The following is an 18,254-nucleotide window of genomic DNA, read 5'->3' on the forward strand; positions in this document are numbered from 1 at the left end:
TCGACTGTTGTGAACCAACATAAAGAAAGGTTCACCAGAGCTTCCAGGATGGCTGCGGGAAGACTATTTGCTGGAACTGCTTTTATGACAGTTCTTAGCTGTCACGTACTTACATCTCGCTATTGGTTGCACACAGCGGTGTTTGTCTTTCCCAAGATTATACAAATTCTGCGCAAATCTCAGTTTTAGAGAAAAGTCTCACCTTCAGTTAGCAAGCTGCAGCATTTCTGTCGTTTCTCCAGGGCAATTCTCTTCACTTGGACCATCATCTGTGCGAGCGTTGGAACACTCCTTTGTCTCACTAAGTTCTCATTCTGGGCACGTCAGAGTTATGCCGAAGTGAGGTGGTTGGTGTAAATAAACCTGAGACATCTGACCACGGGTTAGGCAAGGCAGAGCCTGTTGTGACTGCACTCATTGTGCTCGATGAAGTCACGCGAGTCGCTCCATCCTGTCATTATTCAAATTCCATCTCCTGCATTCCTCTTCCTGTTAACTGTCAACTCTCTATGCCTGCGCTGTAAAAAAAGCTCACGCAAAGCCCATGAGCAAGAGAAGATCAGCGTTTCTACAGCAAATACATGCGCTCACCTGTGCCTCTTAAAATCACGTACCGTTAAAAAAGGACAGTCCTGCTTGCTTTGGAAATACATCACTTTAAACTGACATCCACAGTCATCTTACTGTCTACACTCCCACTCACTGCAGAATGCACAGACTGCCATTTTGCAAGTGTCCGTAGTCTCGGCAGGAGCTCTGCAGGGTTCATTCAAACCACCCGCACCCCTACTAACACGCTTTTTGGGGAAGGAAAGGTGAAACTCCTAACCTCGCTTTGTGATCCGTGCTGAATTTCCACCAGGCGGGCCAAACTCGTTTGAAATGCTTCGCTTTCACAGCTGCAGGTGTATTAAAGGCTTTTTTGGAAAAGCCTCTTTATCACAGCCTCACAGAAAGGTTGAGGTTGGAAGGACCTCTGGAGTCATCTGGTCCAACCCCCTTGCTGCCCAGGACCATGTCCAGATGGCTTTTGAGTTCTCTCCAGGGATGGAGACTCCACAGCCTCTCTGGGCAACCTGTGCCAGTGCTTGGTCACCCTCACAGTGAGAAAGTGTTTCCTGATGTTTAGATGGCACCTCCTGCGTTTCAGTTTGTGCCCACGGCCTCTTGCCCATAACTCCAGCTGCAGTTGTTTAACTGTGTGCATTAATACATCTGCTGCAAAACTTTCTAAATAAACAAACATTTCGCTTCTGCTGCCAGAAACCATTTTTTTCAAAAGAATGAAAAAATGTGCAGCTAATTCCTATTACATATTATAGTCACAAACACATTCCACTTCATTCCTTTATTTCTAACACAGATCTCAAAGCATTTTTTATTGCTGTATTTTCCCCTTCGCAGTGCTACTCAGAGTAAAAAAAATCACAACAATCACATGAAAAGAATCATTAGTTTTAAACTCCACAGAAAGATCATTTGGGGTTCTGTGGGACTCCTTCCAGAACAAACTTGGGACTTTCTGGTGAATATGCTTTTGCCTGTGTTGTGGTTTAGCCCCAGCCAGCAACTCAGCACCACGCAGCCGCTCGCTCACTGCCCCTGCCCCGGTGGGATGGGGGAGCGAATCGGAGGAGTAGTGAGAGGAGAATCGGAGGAGAGTGAGAAACACTGCTGGGTTGAGATAAGAACAGTTTAATAATTGAAATAAAGTAAAATAGTAATGATAATAACAATAATAATATACAAAGCAAGTGATGCACAATGCAATTGCTCACCACCCGCCGACCAATACCCAGACAGTTCCCAAGCAGCGATTGCTGCTCCCTGGCCAACCCCCCCGCCCCAGTTTCTATACTGAGCATGACGTCATATGGTATGGAATAGCCCTTTGGGCAGTTTGGATCAACTATTCTGGCTGTGCCCCCTCCCAGCTTCTTGTGCACCTGGCAGAGCATGGGAAGCTGAAAAGTCCTTGACTAGCATAAGCAGTACTGAGCAACAACTAAAACATCAGTGTGTTATCAGCATTCTTCTCCTACTAAATCCAAAACACAGCACTATGCCTGCTACTAGGAAGAAAATTAACTCTATCCCAGCCGAAACCAGGACAGCCTGTCCCATAGACGATCAGATCTACAGCAAAAGGTACCATAAAATAAAATTGTCAATAGTAAGTGGTATATGTCAGGCTATATTTTCTTCCACATCTCTGATCAACCTCTGATCCAAGAGGCCCAACTGAAAAAATTTAAAGCTGTGACTTAGAAGGGAAGAAGACAACATATCTTCATTTTAACAGAACTGAAGTTCACTTTGAGTAGGATTACTGGAGTTGGTCAGACTTTCAAAACTGTGGTTTATAGAATAATCATATTTTGAAAATGCTTCTGGTAAAAAAAGGGTAAAGTTTTTTTTCCATTTTTTTAAAATATTCAGCATTGTTTATTTACAGTTGTCTTTTCCATATAAAAGTATATTTTATTTAAAAAAATCAAACCTGTATGCTATTAACTGCATACACCTGATAATCACTTCATATGCTGGTATCTAGAATTCCGAATGACATCGCTACATTAGATAAGTGTTCGCAAGTAAATTGCAAAATGTTACATAGAAATGACTCGTTGCACAAACGGATGGGTGGCAGAGAGAGGACTAGGTACTAATTTCCGAGGAACTGTCTAGAGAATTCACAAGAATAGTACTTACAAAAAAGATACTGATAATAGAAGAAGAAACATAATGGGGAAGCTCAGAGAGTTGCAACGGATTTATTTCCCTGAAATGATGCTAGAGGCAACAAAATATTACCTAAGACGGTACAGAACGCAAGCTTAGAAATTTCATTTCCAAGAAGAACTTATTCCAGCATTTCTAAGAGGTCAACAAAAGGCCCAGGCTGCGCATCTTAGACTGTAAGCCTGGATGAAACCAAAGTGTCTCTGAAAACTCCATTGGCAAGGCTACATCTAAACAAGTAAATTTTTTAAAGGCTAGTATAACTCCTGTCCTCGATTCCCTGTGGCGAACCTGAGTGACTAAAATGTTCAGGTCTGTAACATATTGTTGTGGTTTAACCCGGCAGGCAGCTCAGCACCACACAGCCGTTCGCTCACTCTCCCCGCCCCAGTGGGATGGGGGAGAGAATAAAAATTTTTAAAAAAGTGTAAAATTTGTGGGTTGAGCGAAAGACAATTTAATAGGACACAGAGGGAAGGGAAAATAATATAATAATGATAATATACAAAGCAAGTGATGCACAATGCAATTGCTCACCACCCGCCGACCGATACCCAGCCAGTTCCCGAGCAGCGATCGCTGCTCCCCGGCCAACTCCTCCCAGTTTCTATACTGGGCATGACGTCATATGGTATGGAATAGCCCTTTGGCCAGTTTGGGCCAGCTGTCCTGGCTGTGCCCCCTCCCAGCTTCTTGTGCACCTGGCAGAGCATGGGAAGCTGACAAGTCCTGACTAGCTGTAGGAGACGGGAAGAGTTAATGGCTGTTGAATGTCTCAAACATGGCGGTCTGCATAGAGACAAGCAAAGGTCTCCAGAGCGACAGATTGGGGTCTGGACAGCACCACTGGCCCACAGGTGAGAAGCCGATGGGCGCAGAGCCGGGAGGCGTCGGAGGATGCCCAGTTCCGCCTTCTGCCAGGCCTTGCAACTCGCCGTGCGTGGCCGCAGCTCCTGCAGGGTTCGTTTGAGGAGGGGGCCCACGAGCACCCGAAAGACCCCTCGCAGCCACCCCGCACAACGGCACCTGCGCAGAAGATGAAGAACATTCCGGAACAAGAACCGCGTAGGTCCTCAAGGGGGCGAGACCAGAGGCGGGGACTGGCCTAAAGAAGACACAGCTCCGAGGAGCCCCGTGCGCGCCCAGCGCCGGAGGATTGCCGCGTCTACCATCGACATCGCGGGACCCAAGGGTGGGGAGATCTCTTTCTCTCTCCCCCTCTCCTCCTTTTTCCTCTTTTTCCTCTCTTCTTACACGTATTCCAGTTAGAACCCACGTTGCCTACTGTTATGCTTTCCTGTTTCAGGGTTTTTTTTACCATCGATAAAATGTTTAATGGATCGTTTGGTGGTGTTTCACCTTCATTTAGCCCAAGGGAATCACGGAACCGCCGTGATCCTCCCTGGGCAGCCCAGCGTGGATCGTGACATAAACTGGCCTCACAGACAGGATTCCCTTGCTGGCACTAAAGCGATCGTTGGCACCAGGCCTTACTGCGGCCCCTCTCTGAGAGCTGACATACACGAGGGGAGACCGTCCTCCGAGGACTATTAAGGGATCTGATCCCTATAATTGCGTACTCATTATGGCCTCCTTGGGAGCTCTGGCTGTAGATTGTACCCCTCTTCTGGAGAGATTAGAGGGCCATAGTGCCCAACCTTCTCACCTTGGTATGACTTGGGCCCATAATAACTGGCACGCTCCACAAGCTGTAGCGGACAGAATTTTCACGCTGGCTAAAGAACGGAGGCTGAGGCTTGGAAAGGGGAAGGCGTTCGTATGTGTGGTTTTAGGAGCTGCCTTGGTAGCGGCACAAAAAGATAAACATTTAAACAAGGCTTTACAGGAACAATTACAGAATGAAATGAGAAGTCTCTCAGATCAACTTACTGCTGAGTGAATGACTAACCAGAGACCGCACAGCACTTTGGCAGAAGCTTTGAGCAGGACAGGGACAATTAGGGGAACAATTAGGTGAAACCTGTTCCTAAATTGGTGTAAAAGACATGGATGCAAACTCTGACAGGGTGAGGGAAAGAGTCGGAATTGCTAGAGCCTCTTAATGACCTAGAGACACATTCTTCTGGAAGGGAGGAAGCCAAAACGTGACCTCTAATTAAGACCGAGACTGTAAATGGTGGTCAAGGAGGAGCTCAGCAAGTTACCACCCGTACCATTCCCTATTCCCCTACTGATTTGGCTGAAATTCAGGAAAAATATTCCTGGGGACCCCGAGAAAAGGAAACCGAATACATATGTGTCCTGGTTTCAGCTGGGATAGAGTTAATTTTCTTCCTAGTAGCAGGCATAGTGCTGTGGTTTGGATTTAGTATGAGAAGAATGTTGATAACACGCTGATGTTTTTAGTTGTTGCTGAGTACCGCTTATAGCTAGTCAAGGACTTTGCAGCTTCCCATGCTCTGCCAGGTGCACAAGAAGCTGGGAGGGGGCACAGCCAGAAGAGTTGATCCAAACTGCCCAAAGGGCTATTCCATACCATATGACGTCATGCTCAGTATAGAAACTGGGGGGGGGGGGGTTGGCCGGGGAGCAGCGATCGCTGCTTGGGAACTGTCTGGGTATCGGTCGGCAGGTGGTGAGCAATTGCCTTGTGCATCACTTGCTTTGTATATTATTATTGTTATTATCATTATTATATTGTTATTATTATCATTACTATTTTACTTTATTTCAATTATTAAACTGTTCTTATCTCAACCCAGGAGTGTTTCTCACTCTTACTCTTCCGATTCTCTCCCCCATCCCATCGGGGTAGGGGGAGTGAGCGAGTGGCTGCGTGGTGCTTAGTTCCTGGCTGGGGTTAAACCATGACAGTATGGAGAGTATCTCTTACCGGGGGTGACTGTATCTTGCTGAGTGCAGATGAGGCAAGAGGGTATTGGGGACCGGGGGTTTTTATAACCACAAATCATAATGGAGAGCCCTGGTCCCTGACCCAAAGAGTTGCATATTGGGGAGGTGGGTTAGATCCTGTGGAAAGGGGAGACCCCTTCTCCATTAAAACGCCTATAGTGGGCCGCATTTTAGAGAAGGTACAGAAAACTGCGTGTCTCCAGTTGATGCATAATCGATTACCAGTTCTGCCGCAGCCCTCCCCCATGCAATATGCGGCAGACCGCAAGAGGTTTCATCCCCTTATACAGGGACTACCTGATGCCTTGAAATTATATGTGGTACAACTACAAGATTGGCTGAGAACACCCAGACCCCAGCAAAGGGGAGGTCCCCCGGAGATGACATGGGGGGAAATAGCACAGAGGTTAATTATTTACGGGAGGCGAATGGGATTTACTGGCCAGAGGGAGACCAAATCCAAGGCGGATCTTAGGAGGGTAGAAGGGAATGGGGAAAGAAAAGGTAACCCGTGCAATCCTTGACCCCTGCTGATGAGGCTGATGCGACCCCCTGATAATAGAAGATATATATTATGGACAGAGGGCATCTCAAAAAGAATCCCTGGGAGGTGATGGATGGGCTACCCACTTCCAACTTGGAAAATTTCGTGAGAGGATGGGACAAGATAAAGGGAACCCCGTCCCCCTCGAAACCCAAGGACCTTTCCCTCCAAACCTGGGAACATGGAACAGTAGCCCCATCCACTCCCCTGAAGACTGGGTTGATTGATTTAAGTCGGGAAACCCCCTCCGCTGTCCCCAGGAAGTGAACCAGGGGATGGACAGTGGACTTACTTGAGAAGGCTCATGGAAAGTGGCAAAGGAGACTTGTTGATTACCTTTCCCTTAGGCCCCTTTAAGACTCCAGTCACCTTTTTGGTGGACACAGGAGCCCAGGTGTCAGCTCTCTGGACGGATGTTGCTAACCGCAACAGAATCGTTGCTGACAAGAAACAAATCTAGGTCATAGACATTTTTGGGAATTCTAAGTCACAGCCTACCGCCTGAGTCAACTGCTGGCTGCCGGGAGATACATCCCTGGTTGAAGTCACAATGATATTAAGCTCATTGCCCACAAATGTTTTAGGACTGGATTTATTGAAGGGGAAAGCGTGGGTAGATTCAAAGGTAAGGGAATGGAAATTTGGACTCCCTGTGGCTTCAGTAAGACTTTTATAGTCGGTGCCTGCACTTCATCCTTCTAAAATAGTTAGTGTAAAACCCTATGCCTTGCTGTTAGGGGCAAGGGAGGGAATCATCCCAGTAATAACCAATTTGTGGAAAAGGGGATAATTATCCCAACTCCCACTCACCTTACAACCCTCTGGTGTGCCCAGTCCATAAACCCACTAGAAAATGGCAAATGACAATTGACTATCGGCGCCTAAATGCTAACACAGGCCCCTTGACCGCTGCCATGCCTAACATGGCCGAGCTGATTGCTACTATACAAGAACAAGCCCACCAGATTTTAGCAACTATTGATATAAAAGACATGTTTTTTTATGGTTCCCTTGCAGGAAGCAGAGAGAGATCATTTTGCTTTTACCTGGGAAGGGGTGCAGCTTACTTTTACACGCCTTCCTCAGGGATACTGCCATTCACCAACCATCGCCCACTACGCACTGGCGCAGGAGCTTGCCCATGTCCCCCCTGAGAAGGGAGTTAAGGTATATCAATATACTGATGATATTGATTGGCAGCCCTGATACCAACATAGTGGGACAGACCCAAACAAAAATAATCACTCATCTGGAGAGTTTAGAACTCCAGATTCCATCAGAAAAGATACAGCCCCCATCCTCGGCACTAAGGTTCCTGGTGGAGGGGTGGGGCAGTGTGTATTCCCCCCAAAACCTGACTGTCCTTGAACAAGTGAAAATGCTTGGAAACAAGAAGGAACTCCAACATGTCTTTGGTGTGTTGATATTCTGGAGAAAACACATTCCAGACTTTTCCGTCATAGCCTGACCCCCATACGACCTGACACACAAAAGGGCCTCTTGGGATTGGACCCCCATCCATGAGGATGCTTTAAGGCTATTGATTTTTGAGGCTGGGGTATATCAGGCTTTAGGGCAAATACACCCAACTGAATGGGGTTTTGCAATTCATGAGCTATCAAGACACATGTGGCAACGTGGACCTGAAGGCCCGACTCATCGGGTTTTATTCACGCAGTTTCAAAGATGCAGAAAAATGGTATTTAGTTTGGGAAAGGAGCCTCTTTGTGATTCATTTAGCTTTACAGGAGGCTGAAAAAATTATACAGCAACAACCAATCATTATACAAAGGCTCTTTAAGGCCCTGAAACCAGTACTGGCAGGAACACCCTCCTGTGGGAGTTGCGCAGCGACAGACAGTGAAGAAGGGATATGCAGAGTTAGACCGCTACTGCCATGCACGCCAGGCAGAGGAAGGGACACCCAAGCGGTTTCAGATACAGGATCTGCCCACTGATCACCCAGGCAAGGGGCCGCCCCCTTCCCTTATTAAACCCGCTCCTCTGTTCAAACCTCACCTGAACAATGTGTGGTTTACTGATGCATCCTCAAAAAGGGAAGGAAAGGTATAGAAATACTGAGCCGTAGCTTCACATGTTGATTCAGGAGAGCAGATTATGACGGGAGGGAAACGCTCAAGTGGCAGAACTGGTAGCCTATTGAGCGCAATTATTCAGGAAGCAGAGAACAAAGAACCAGTATTTATTTACACTGATTCATACGCTGTGTTCAAGGGATGTACTGAATGTCTCATGTTTTGGGAGCAAAACCAGTGGGAAGTTAATTGGGTACTGGTGTGGCAGCAAGAAAAATGGGAAGAAATCTTGAACATTGCTAAACAGGGGACCTTTTTGGTGGGATGGGTAGCTGCACATCAAAATTTGGAATAATCAAGTAGATTCACTTGATTATTTTGGAATAATCAAGTAGATTCACTAACCCGCTTAGCTACAATAGCAGCAGAAGCTGAAGAAGAAAAGTGGGACCATCTGTTAGAGTGGTTACACGTGAAGCGTGGCCATTCAGGGGTTAAAGACATTTTCAAAGAAGCTGGTGGCAGGGGCTGGCCTGTCATAGAATCACAGAATCATAGAATGCTTTGGGTTGGAAGGGACCCTTAGAGGTCACCTAGCCCAACCCCCCTGCAGCGAGCAGGGACAGCTTTAACCAGATCAGGGTGCTGAGAGCCCCATCCAACCTGACCTTGGAGGTTTCCAGGGATGGGGCCTCCACTACCTCTCTGGGCAACCTGTTCCAGTGCTTCACCACCCTCATTGTAAAAAATTTCTTCCTTATGTCTAGTCTAAATCTATTCTTCTTTAGTTTAAAACCAAAGGTGGTTAAAACTCCATTGGCAAGGCTACATCTAAACAAGTAATTTTCTTGCAAGCACAGAAGAATGATGGCTTTAGATGACTTAATGGACATGAGTTCTGGATTTGTTATGAGTTTGAAGCAGGGAGTTTCGGAATCAGAATAGCAAAGTGGTATTTAATAGAGGAAAGTAGTATTTAATGTTCTGTGTCTAATAGCATCCCATGTATGAGAAGGAATACAATGACATTCACTAGTTGGAAGGAATTTCTGCCATCATTTCAGGGAAATAAATGCGTTGCAACTCTCTGAGCTTCCCCATTTTGTTTCTTTTTCTATTATCAGTATCTTTTATTTAAGTGCTATTCCTGTGTATTCTCTAGATTTTTTCTCAAAAATGCTTTGAGATCTGTGTTATAAATAAAGGAATGAAGTGGAATGTGTTTCTTTGTGACTATAATACATAAGAAGAATTAGCTGCACATTTTTCATTCTTTTGAAAAAATGGTTTCTTGCAGCAGAACCAAAATGTTTATTTAGAAAGTTTTGCAGTGGATGTGTTGATACACACAGTTAAACAACAGCAGCTGGAGTTTCTATGCAGTTTGTTTCTGCCTTCAGACATCATTGCTGTTTCTGTTGAGTAGCCTATAATCTATACAAAACTTGGGCTGAAAACTGCTAGCTGGACAGCTTCTCTTCTGCACTGACATGAGTGAATATTGAAAAATGACGGATTTTTGTGTCTTGATAAACGTCTATATCATGGTGAGGGGAAACAGCTTTATTCCATTATACTGTCTTAGGGAAGAGGAAAAAAAGTATTTCTGCCTTCCAGGGGGAAAAAAAAAAAAAAAAAAAAGAGTAGCTGGGATTACCTTCTTTTTTTCTTTCTTTTTTTTTTTCCTTTTTCCCCAGTCAGGTTCCTCCCAGGATTTTGGATTGAGACCACAGTTCTGTGGGTATCTCACTCAGTGTAAGAGTTGATTTAAGACCTTCCCACCCTCAGCCTTTTGCTTCCATCTCTATTCCTGCCACTTTTGATTGTCCAATATAACAATTAGTAGGCCTTTCCACTAAGCTCTATCAGAAAACTAGCCCAGCTTGAAAACACTCTGCACTTCAACCTTTCTTCCTCCAGGATTATTTTTTAACCCTCACTGATTTTGATTACCATTCAGCGTTCAGCCATCTGGACAGCTGCACATGAAGTGAAGTGGGATATGAATGAAGAGACTGGGGTAAAGTGGGAGGTCCAAAACCTCCTTAATCAAGCACTGCTCCCAAGGGAACCATGACTTAAGGGACAAAATGTGAAAAACTAGGGAGAGGGAGCTGAGGGGGAAGTTCAGCTGTAAAATGAAGAAAAAGAGGGAGAGAGGGACACCCACAGTGACTAAGACTACCAGGTGCTTGTTTCACCTAAACCAATCCAGATAAATGGCTAGTCCTTTTCATGAGATAGATGCTGTTGACTCCTTTTGTGAGACCCTTTTTCTGAATTATTAGGAATTCTGTAGATTCCTATCCAGTGAAAAAGGCAATTATCTTATGCTAGCACTACTCTTGCTTCCTGTCACTTGATCACAAGCTAAATTTCAGATATCCTGATAATACTCTTAATTATGGTCTTGTAAATTGTTCATGTTAAAGCCCATTAAGAGCTGTATGAGAGACATGACTTGGAATGTATTGGTGGCATGTACTCATTTAAATACATAAAACATCTGGGAAATAAATGTTTCATGTGAACAACTGGTTTCTTAAAGAGCTCTGTATACTGAAACTAATTGCAAATATAGTGTCATAAAGCCATTTATTTGCAATTGTGTTAATCTTCAGTGATTTACCACTTCCAAAAATTCAGTTTCAGTATGATCGTAAATTGGGAACTGAGCACCCAGTTTACACTTACAGACATATTCTATGCTGTGCATTGCATTAAGCCACTTTCTTCTGTCTTAGTAAAACAATCATCTCAAATTGCTTTCTGTTTCTTACAAGCAGCAACAGTGTTGGGAGACCAGGTGACATTTTCCTTGTTCCTCCTGGGCAAAGAGAAAGACCTGGGCTGGGGCAAACATGTTCTGCAGATTAACACCCAGCTGTGTGACAGGTGGTGTTGGCAGGACTTGGGCTTCTACAGCTAGAAAGCCATCTTTGGGGAACAAGGACTACCAGAGATGGGTTCCACGTAACAGAGAGGCAGCAACATCTTTGTCAACGGGCTTGCAAAATTATTGAGGGAGACTTATTGGTCCATCAGTGGGTGGAAGCATACACCGAACAGAGGAACAGGGGAGGTTCTCTCCCACCCAAAGAAGCTGGACAACCAAGGGCCTGCCTCAAGTGCCTGTATACTAACGCATGCAGCTTGGGAAACCGACAGGACAAACTACATGTCTGCGTGCAGTTGAAGAGTTGTGATGCTACAGGAATTAGAGACATGATGGGAGAGTTCCTGTGAAGGAACTATTGCAATGCATAGATACAGGCTGTTTCACAAAGATAATGAAGAGGCGTGCTGGGGCTGGTTTTGCACTCTATGTACAGGGATGCACAGAGTGCTATGGATTACAGTTTACAGGCTTTTTGAGAGCTTTCTAGTCAGGATCACAGTGAGGGCTGCAATGGCAACATCACAATCAGTGCCTACTCTAGGCCACCTCATCAAGGACAGGAGGTGGGTGAAGCCCCCTTCAACCAGGGAGAAGCCGTCTCTTGACTGCAGGTCCTAGTTCTCATGAGGGACTACAACCCCAACATCTGAGAGGGCAATGTGGAGGAGGGACAAGCAATCCAATAGATTTTATGGACATCAAGGACAATTTTTTTGACAAAGGTGCTGGACAGGCTGAATACAGGAGGTACTCTCCTGGATCTGCTACTCACAAACAAGAGTGAGCTGGTCAGGGAATGACAGTCAAGGGCAGCCTTGGCTGCGGTGTCTGAGTAGCACTTAGGATCCTCAAGGAAAAGGTGCAGCTGTTATTACAGGGGACGCAGGGACTGCCATGATGGGGATTTTTCTGAGACAGCAGGTGAGTCTCAAATAAACAAGCACTGATTTATGCTGCAGCTACAAAGTAATTCATCTGTTACTAACTAAAAATTAAGCATTAATCAAACATTAGTCAAGCCTTATTAGGTATATGATACCATGAGTCTGATGCCAAGTTGTTGGCTACGATTGCTGCTATCTTTAGTTCTTGGTCTTCTTGCAACTGAGGAAAGCAAACAGGTATTACAAAACACTTCCTACTTTCAATGAAGCAGTTCTGTGGTATATCTGGGTGCAAGGCAATCAGACCGTGTAGACTAAAGGCTCTGACTTTAGGGGAGCAGACTTTGGCTTCTTCAGCAATCTAGTAAGCAAGATATCTTGGGAGTCCGTCCTGAAGTGCAAAGGAGCCCAGGAGAGCTGTCTGACCTTTAGGGACAAATTAAAAGCAGAATAATGGTCCAACCTGAAATGCAAGGTGGGACCTTAACAGGCTGGAGGAATGGGGTGACAGGAACCTCATAAAATTCAGCCAAATGTCCAATCCTGCACCTGAGACGGAATAACTGCATTAATCAGTACAGGCTGGAGACTGAAAAACTAAGTAGCAGCTGGCTAAAAAGGGCTTCAGGGTCCTACGGACCAGTCAAGTATGAGTCAGCAGAGGGCCCGTGCAGCACTGAAAGCTAGCAGAAAGCTCATAGGTTGGGCTGCATTAGCAAGACAATTAGAGCCAGCAGGTTAAGGGGAATGATTGCTCCCCTCTACTTGCCACTTGTGAGGCCATATCTGGAATTCTGTGCCAAGTTTTGGGCCACCCAGTATAAGAGAGAGATTAACAACTTGGAAGGAGTGCATAAAATTTATTTCTGTTGGAATAGTAAGTCATAGAAATTGGAAGCAGAAGAAATTGCTTGGACCATCCCATAATGTCTATTTTTACCTTAAAATTTGGTTAAATTTTATTTAAATGTTGCAGCACAGGGTACAAATTAAGTTCATATGACCTGGAGCCAAAAACCCCCACCATTTTCATACAGGAAGCATGTTCTTTCTTTGGCTTACTAAGTAACTCAGGCACCTAAGGTACATGTTTTACCTCAAGGTACCTGCACAGCAGCTCATTCTCAGCTCATGCAGACTGTGCTTCTCAGCAGTTACTGTCCTAAGTAACTGGCTCATTGTTTTTTAGCCAGTTACTTTGCTAATTTTGCTTTATAGTTGGTCAAGAATAACAAATCTCATGACAACAGACCTCAAGACTTACCAGATTTCCTTGAAACCAACTTCAGCCTCCTTGTAATTGATCTCACACCTGATCCTCAAAAGGAACTACCATATACCTTCCAAACATGACTCTTAGATGTAAAACCAGTATCTGAGCTAGACACCAATACAGGGCTTAATACAGGTAATTTTGGTTTATGCCAGAGATTAATCTGCCCCCCTTCCCACAATTAACCTCTTTGAGTTCCAGAGTCTACAAGGTACGCATCTCTAGCTTTTTCTGTAAAATACCTATAATATCACCTTTTTTATCACACCTCTCCACTTCCTTTACCTGCAAAATTGCCCTCTAATCCAGATGTATCAACTATTTTTACCTAGACACTAAACCCTAAATTTGTATTTAGTTTTGAAGCTTAATGCTTCTGTTTTGAAGCATTTGAGTTGAAGAAGAGCTTGTATGTCTGAAAGCTTAGGAAGACTGTTACAGAAAGATGGAGGAAAATTTGAGAAATGCCTAGCACATTGTTGGTAACAAACAAGTGAAATATAAACTGGAACTCAGTTAAGCCTACAATCTAGAATAGGATGGAGATTAATCTTCTGCACCCTAAAGTGGTAATTCACCACTCTTTCTGTTATGATATATATTACAAATAACAGTTCTTTTCTCACCAGTTCAGCTTTGTAGGTACTAGACTGGAGGAGCTTAGCTTAGAAAGCTGGTATTGTAAGACCAGAAGACATCAGTGTTTTCGACAGCCATATAAATTTCAGCATTACTCCATCTATTTTGATGACACTAGCAATTCTACTACAGCATTACCATCACTAGGGCTATGGGCAATAATACTGCTGCTGTTTCTCAAGGAGCACTCCAACAAGGTAGATGTGTATACCTTGTCACTGCTTCTTAAACCTGTTTCCTCTATGTTCTCTCTCAGCAAAGACTCTGAAGTATCCCTACTGCATGGAAAAAGTCTGCTTCAGGATCATGGTATTCAGCTCCTGGGGACGGCCAGCTTTTTGCAGATACGGCCAATGCCAGCAGAGATGATCATCAGGATAAAACAGACAAATATTCAGATCTTCTGAGGTTGAAGTAGTAAGCTTCCCCCTCCTCTTCATTCTCATTTCTTTTTCAGAGGTCCCAGCTACATGGATAGAGATGGTATTGATACAGAATGTAGGATCTATACTTTTGCATCAAAAGTTCGGCCTGCGACTTTAACTCTCAGTGGAGAGAAACTGCAAACTTGTTTAGAGATTCTTTGAAATGGTACCTCTGTACTGTAAGATTAACAGACGTTGAACAAGTTTGTTAAGTGGCAAACACCAAGATTAGAGGAACTAGGAGCACCATCATCCAAGATAAGTGCAGAGAAACCAGTTAGGACTAGCACATACTGTAGCAAAACTGTGACAAGCTGCTCAGTGAGCCAACTCATGACTATGTATGGGAAAAGGATCTGGAGTTCATGGAAAGGACACTGAAAGACCCCGCTACAAAGACCACTAGGGACCCCCAAGGACCACCGACCCAAATCACCGAGCATGCACAACTGGGGAGACAATATGCAAATAAGTTCTGGGGACTCATTATCATAAGACCACCTTTTCCAAGAAATATGATGAATATGTATACTTCTGTCCTACATAAATTGTATGTCTTTGGTTGTGCGGCATGCACGTTAGGTGGAGGCATCCCCCGTGCATCTGGCACTGTACATAAGAATGCCTGCTTTCTAAGCTAAGCTCCAAGATGAGTCTTAGAGTCTCCCTAAGCCATGATTTTTGGTATGAGTATCGTCATATGCACAACTAGGCATCTCTGTTGACCGTTAGCTTGTTTTTCCCCGAATGTTTTTGGCAAGACTGTTGAGAAACAGAAGCTGCCTTTCACAATTGCATGTTTGTCTGGCCGTATCAAGAATCATTTTGTGGTCACAGGATTCCAGGAAATACCAGTCATTGAGGGCGAATGTCCTCAAAGGGACAGAAGAGCTCAAATAAAGGAGTTTCTGGGCTGATACTACCATACAGTCTACATGACAGGACCCTATATGGATGCTTGATTTGACTAAGAGATCAGTCTGGACAGGTTGTGGTTTTGCAGGCTGCTGAGTGTTACTTACTCCACAGCTCTCATCTTTGCCCAAGGAGGCCTTTCCAGAACAACCCTTGTTTTCCGTACTACGGTTGTTAGCAGGCAGTATTGTACCAGACTGTCCCCATCTGGCCCAGGGCTCCATGCGCAGCCTTACGGTGGAAGCTCTTTCCTCCCTCGCGAGAAAACCTGGATGCAAACTGAGGGTCCAGATTAGGTTGGGCTAGATGATCTCTAAAGGTCCCTTCCGACCCAAAGCATTCTACGACTCTAAACTGTAGCAACGAGTCACCTCAGAGTGCAGGTAAGCAGGGGAAGTTCCCGCCCTCTTCCCCAAGAGCTTTCTGGAAAAAGGCGGCGACGGCGCAGCTCTCCTCGCCGGGGGTGACCCCGAGCCCTGTTTACCCCCTTCTCCTCCCCGGGCCTAAAGCGCGCCGCTGCTCTTCGCTTCTCCTTCAAGCATGAAGGACCCCAGGGGCCGGCGCTGCCCCGCGGCCGCAGCGGCGCAAAGTACGAGGGGTGGTGCCGCACGCTGGCGGCGGCGCCGGGGCTCGGCCCGGCCCCTCTCCCTCACCGCCCCCGGCCGAGGGGCCCCGCCGCCCGCCGGGCTGTGCCTCAGGGCCGCCCGCAGCCCTCGAGCTCCGGCCGCCGCCTCCTCGCTGGCCGCTGCGGAGGGCGGGCATGGCGGCTCGCCCCGCCTCTGGGGGCAGCGCCGCGGCCCGGGCAGGCCCCACCCCGCTGCCTGCCCGGCCGGCGGGGCGGGAAGGGGCGGCCCCGCCGCCGCTCTATAACCCCGCTTCGGCCGGGCGGGAGGTAGCGGTTCCTCAGGAGCGGGATGGAGGCGGCGGCGAGGCAGCTCCCTGCGGGGGCGAACTGTCTGGGCAGAGCCCTGGCCGGCACCTGCCCCCAGGAGCGCCCCGGCTGCCCCCCGGCCTGCGCCGGCGAGCCGAAGGCCGAGGCGCGGGTGCTGGTCATCAACACGGGCGGCACCATCGGCATGGTGCAGGACGTGAAGGGTGAGGGGGCCCCGGGCGAGCGGGGAGCGGGGGAGGCTCCCCTCAGGCTGCGCCGCGAAGCCGGCCTGGCGCGGAGTGCTGGCAGGGCGCCGGGGCGAGCGGGGGATGCGCCGGGGCGAGCGGGGGATGCGCCGGGGCGAGCCGGGCTGAGGCTGCCGCTTCCTTAACTACCGGCCTGGCTCCCCGTGGTAGCTTTAATGCTTTACGGTTCAGCATCCCCGGGTTTCTCGTAACTGGTAGGAGCAACGCCAGCAGGGCGTGCGCCTTCCTCTACGCCTCTGTTCCTACCAGCTGGTTATTTCGGTAGCTTAGCTGCCAGGCATCCTTCTGACAAGCCAGCCTCACAGCTAGCCGCAGCAGGTTTGAGCGGAGGACAGCGTGTTTCCGGGAGCATGCGTCCTTTCTCCCCACCTTCATGCTCTGAAAATGAAACCAGCTTAATCCTAGCGGTCATGCAGTCTTTCCTTAGCCCCAAAAGAGCACTGTCCCAGGCTACCTGGAGAGCATGTGCTTCACATGCCCACTGGGAAGAGCATGGGCCATCGGAGGCGGTGGCCACGTCAAGGATTTTCAAGTGGTGATGACCTGGCAGACGCAGCTGATGCAAGTGTGGCAGCGTACATCCTGCCGAGTGCTCTAATGAGTGAGATCGGATGCAGCATCTGTGCTCACCTGCCTCTGGGCAGGCTTCTGCTGCTCTCCTACCAGCTCTTGACTTCCTTCAGGAAATTATTGAAGAGTTCTGCTTTACCTTACTTCCCAAGGGAGGGTGAGACTTGCCTTGATGAAAAGGCTAGACATGCCAAACCCCCTCCCACCAGCTGAAAAATGTTTAAATCCAGAATTGAACTCCGAGATGTCTCGGTATACTGCCTGTGTTTTATCTGAAAGCTTCTTAGGCACCTACAGGTATATGCTATGGGTTTTCAGGTGCCCCTAAACGCCGCCATTCTTCCTTCACTTGGGAGGCAGTGGAGCATCCCAGGGCTTCCGGAGCCTGTGTCTGTCTAGGTTCAGAAGTGTGGGTACTTGTGTTCCCTACTACAGAATTTCAAGCCCCTGCCTGAAATACCATCTTGGCTACTCATTTGTAGGATTAAAACACTTGGGGCTTTACCTCAGAGCCTCCTAGACTAGGTATTTTTTTTCTCATATGTATCCCTCCCTCTTGGAAGATGGTGGCTGGCTGATCCTTATTATTATAGGGAAGATGCTTTAAAGGGTTGTTCCACTTTGTTTTTTATGCCTGTCACCTTTGTGTTAATCTATCAAAGTTGCTTTTTAAAAAAAAAAAAAGTGATTTCAAATGACGCGTGGTGACTTTCCTTTCTCTGTCTGCACTGTTTATATAAAAATAGCTTTCTACTTCTATTGTCTCAGCTTCCCAAACACCTTTTAAACAAATAAAAGAATGAGATGTGATCTTAATTTATAAATTAGTGCCATAACCTCTTCTCATGTGCCTTTTTTCCTTTTACTTAACATGTGCCAATAATTAAAGCATGTGCAAACAGTCTAACAGTTGTGATCTAATGATGCTGATTTGTGACATCCTGGTGAGGGTTTCAACCTGCTTTTCATACACAGACTTAGCAGCAGAGCAGCCAGAGTACCTCTTTCACAATATTTGGCAGTCTTTAGTGTTCAGACAGAAGCTGGTGAAAGGGCATGGGAAAGACAGTATGCTTCAAAGGGAAAAATGATAGATGGTCATTTCTTTTATTAATCAATGGATAGAAAGTGCCTGTTTACAACCATACGTAGAACTACAAGTGTTTTTATTTCGAGCAAGGTGAACAGAAGTAGCTTCCTTGAGCTGTATGAAACCGTGAGCAACTGCTCAAATTGAAGGGATCAAGCTAGGCTCCTAGCAACCTAATTTCTATCTAGGCTTACAACCTTTTCTATAGCCTTTCCAGTTGCTGCGA

The 18,254-nt window shown here is 46.5% G+C and overlaps 1 protein-coding gene across 1 annotated transcript in view; it reads left to right on the forward strand.

The window, feature by feature from the left end:
- Positions 1 to 16,145: 16,145 nt before the first annotated feature.
- Positions 16,146 to 18,254, forward strand: part of ASPG (asparaginase) — a 44,739-nt gene continuing 42,630 nt past the window's right edge. Inside the window, exon 1 of the mRNA XM_075712953.1 lies at positions 16,146 to 16,326. Within this exon, the coding sequence (XP_075569068.1) occupies positions 16,146 to 16,326 (181 nt within the window). The remainder of the gene's footprint in view (positions 16,327 to 18,254) is intronic.

Source organism: Pelecanus crispus, chromosome 6 (genome assembly GCF_030463565.1).
Source record: "Pelecanus crispus isolate bPelCri1 chromosome 6, bPelCri1.pri, whole genome shotgun sequence".
NCBI lineage: Eukaryota > Metazoa > Chordata > Aves > Pelecaniformes > Pelecanidae > Pelecanus > Pelecanus crispus.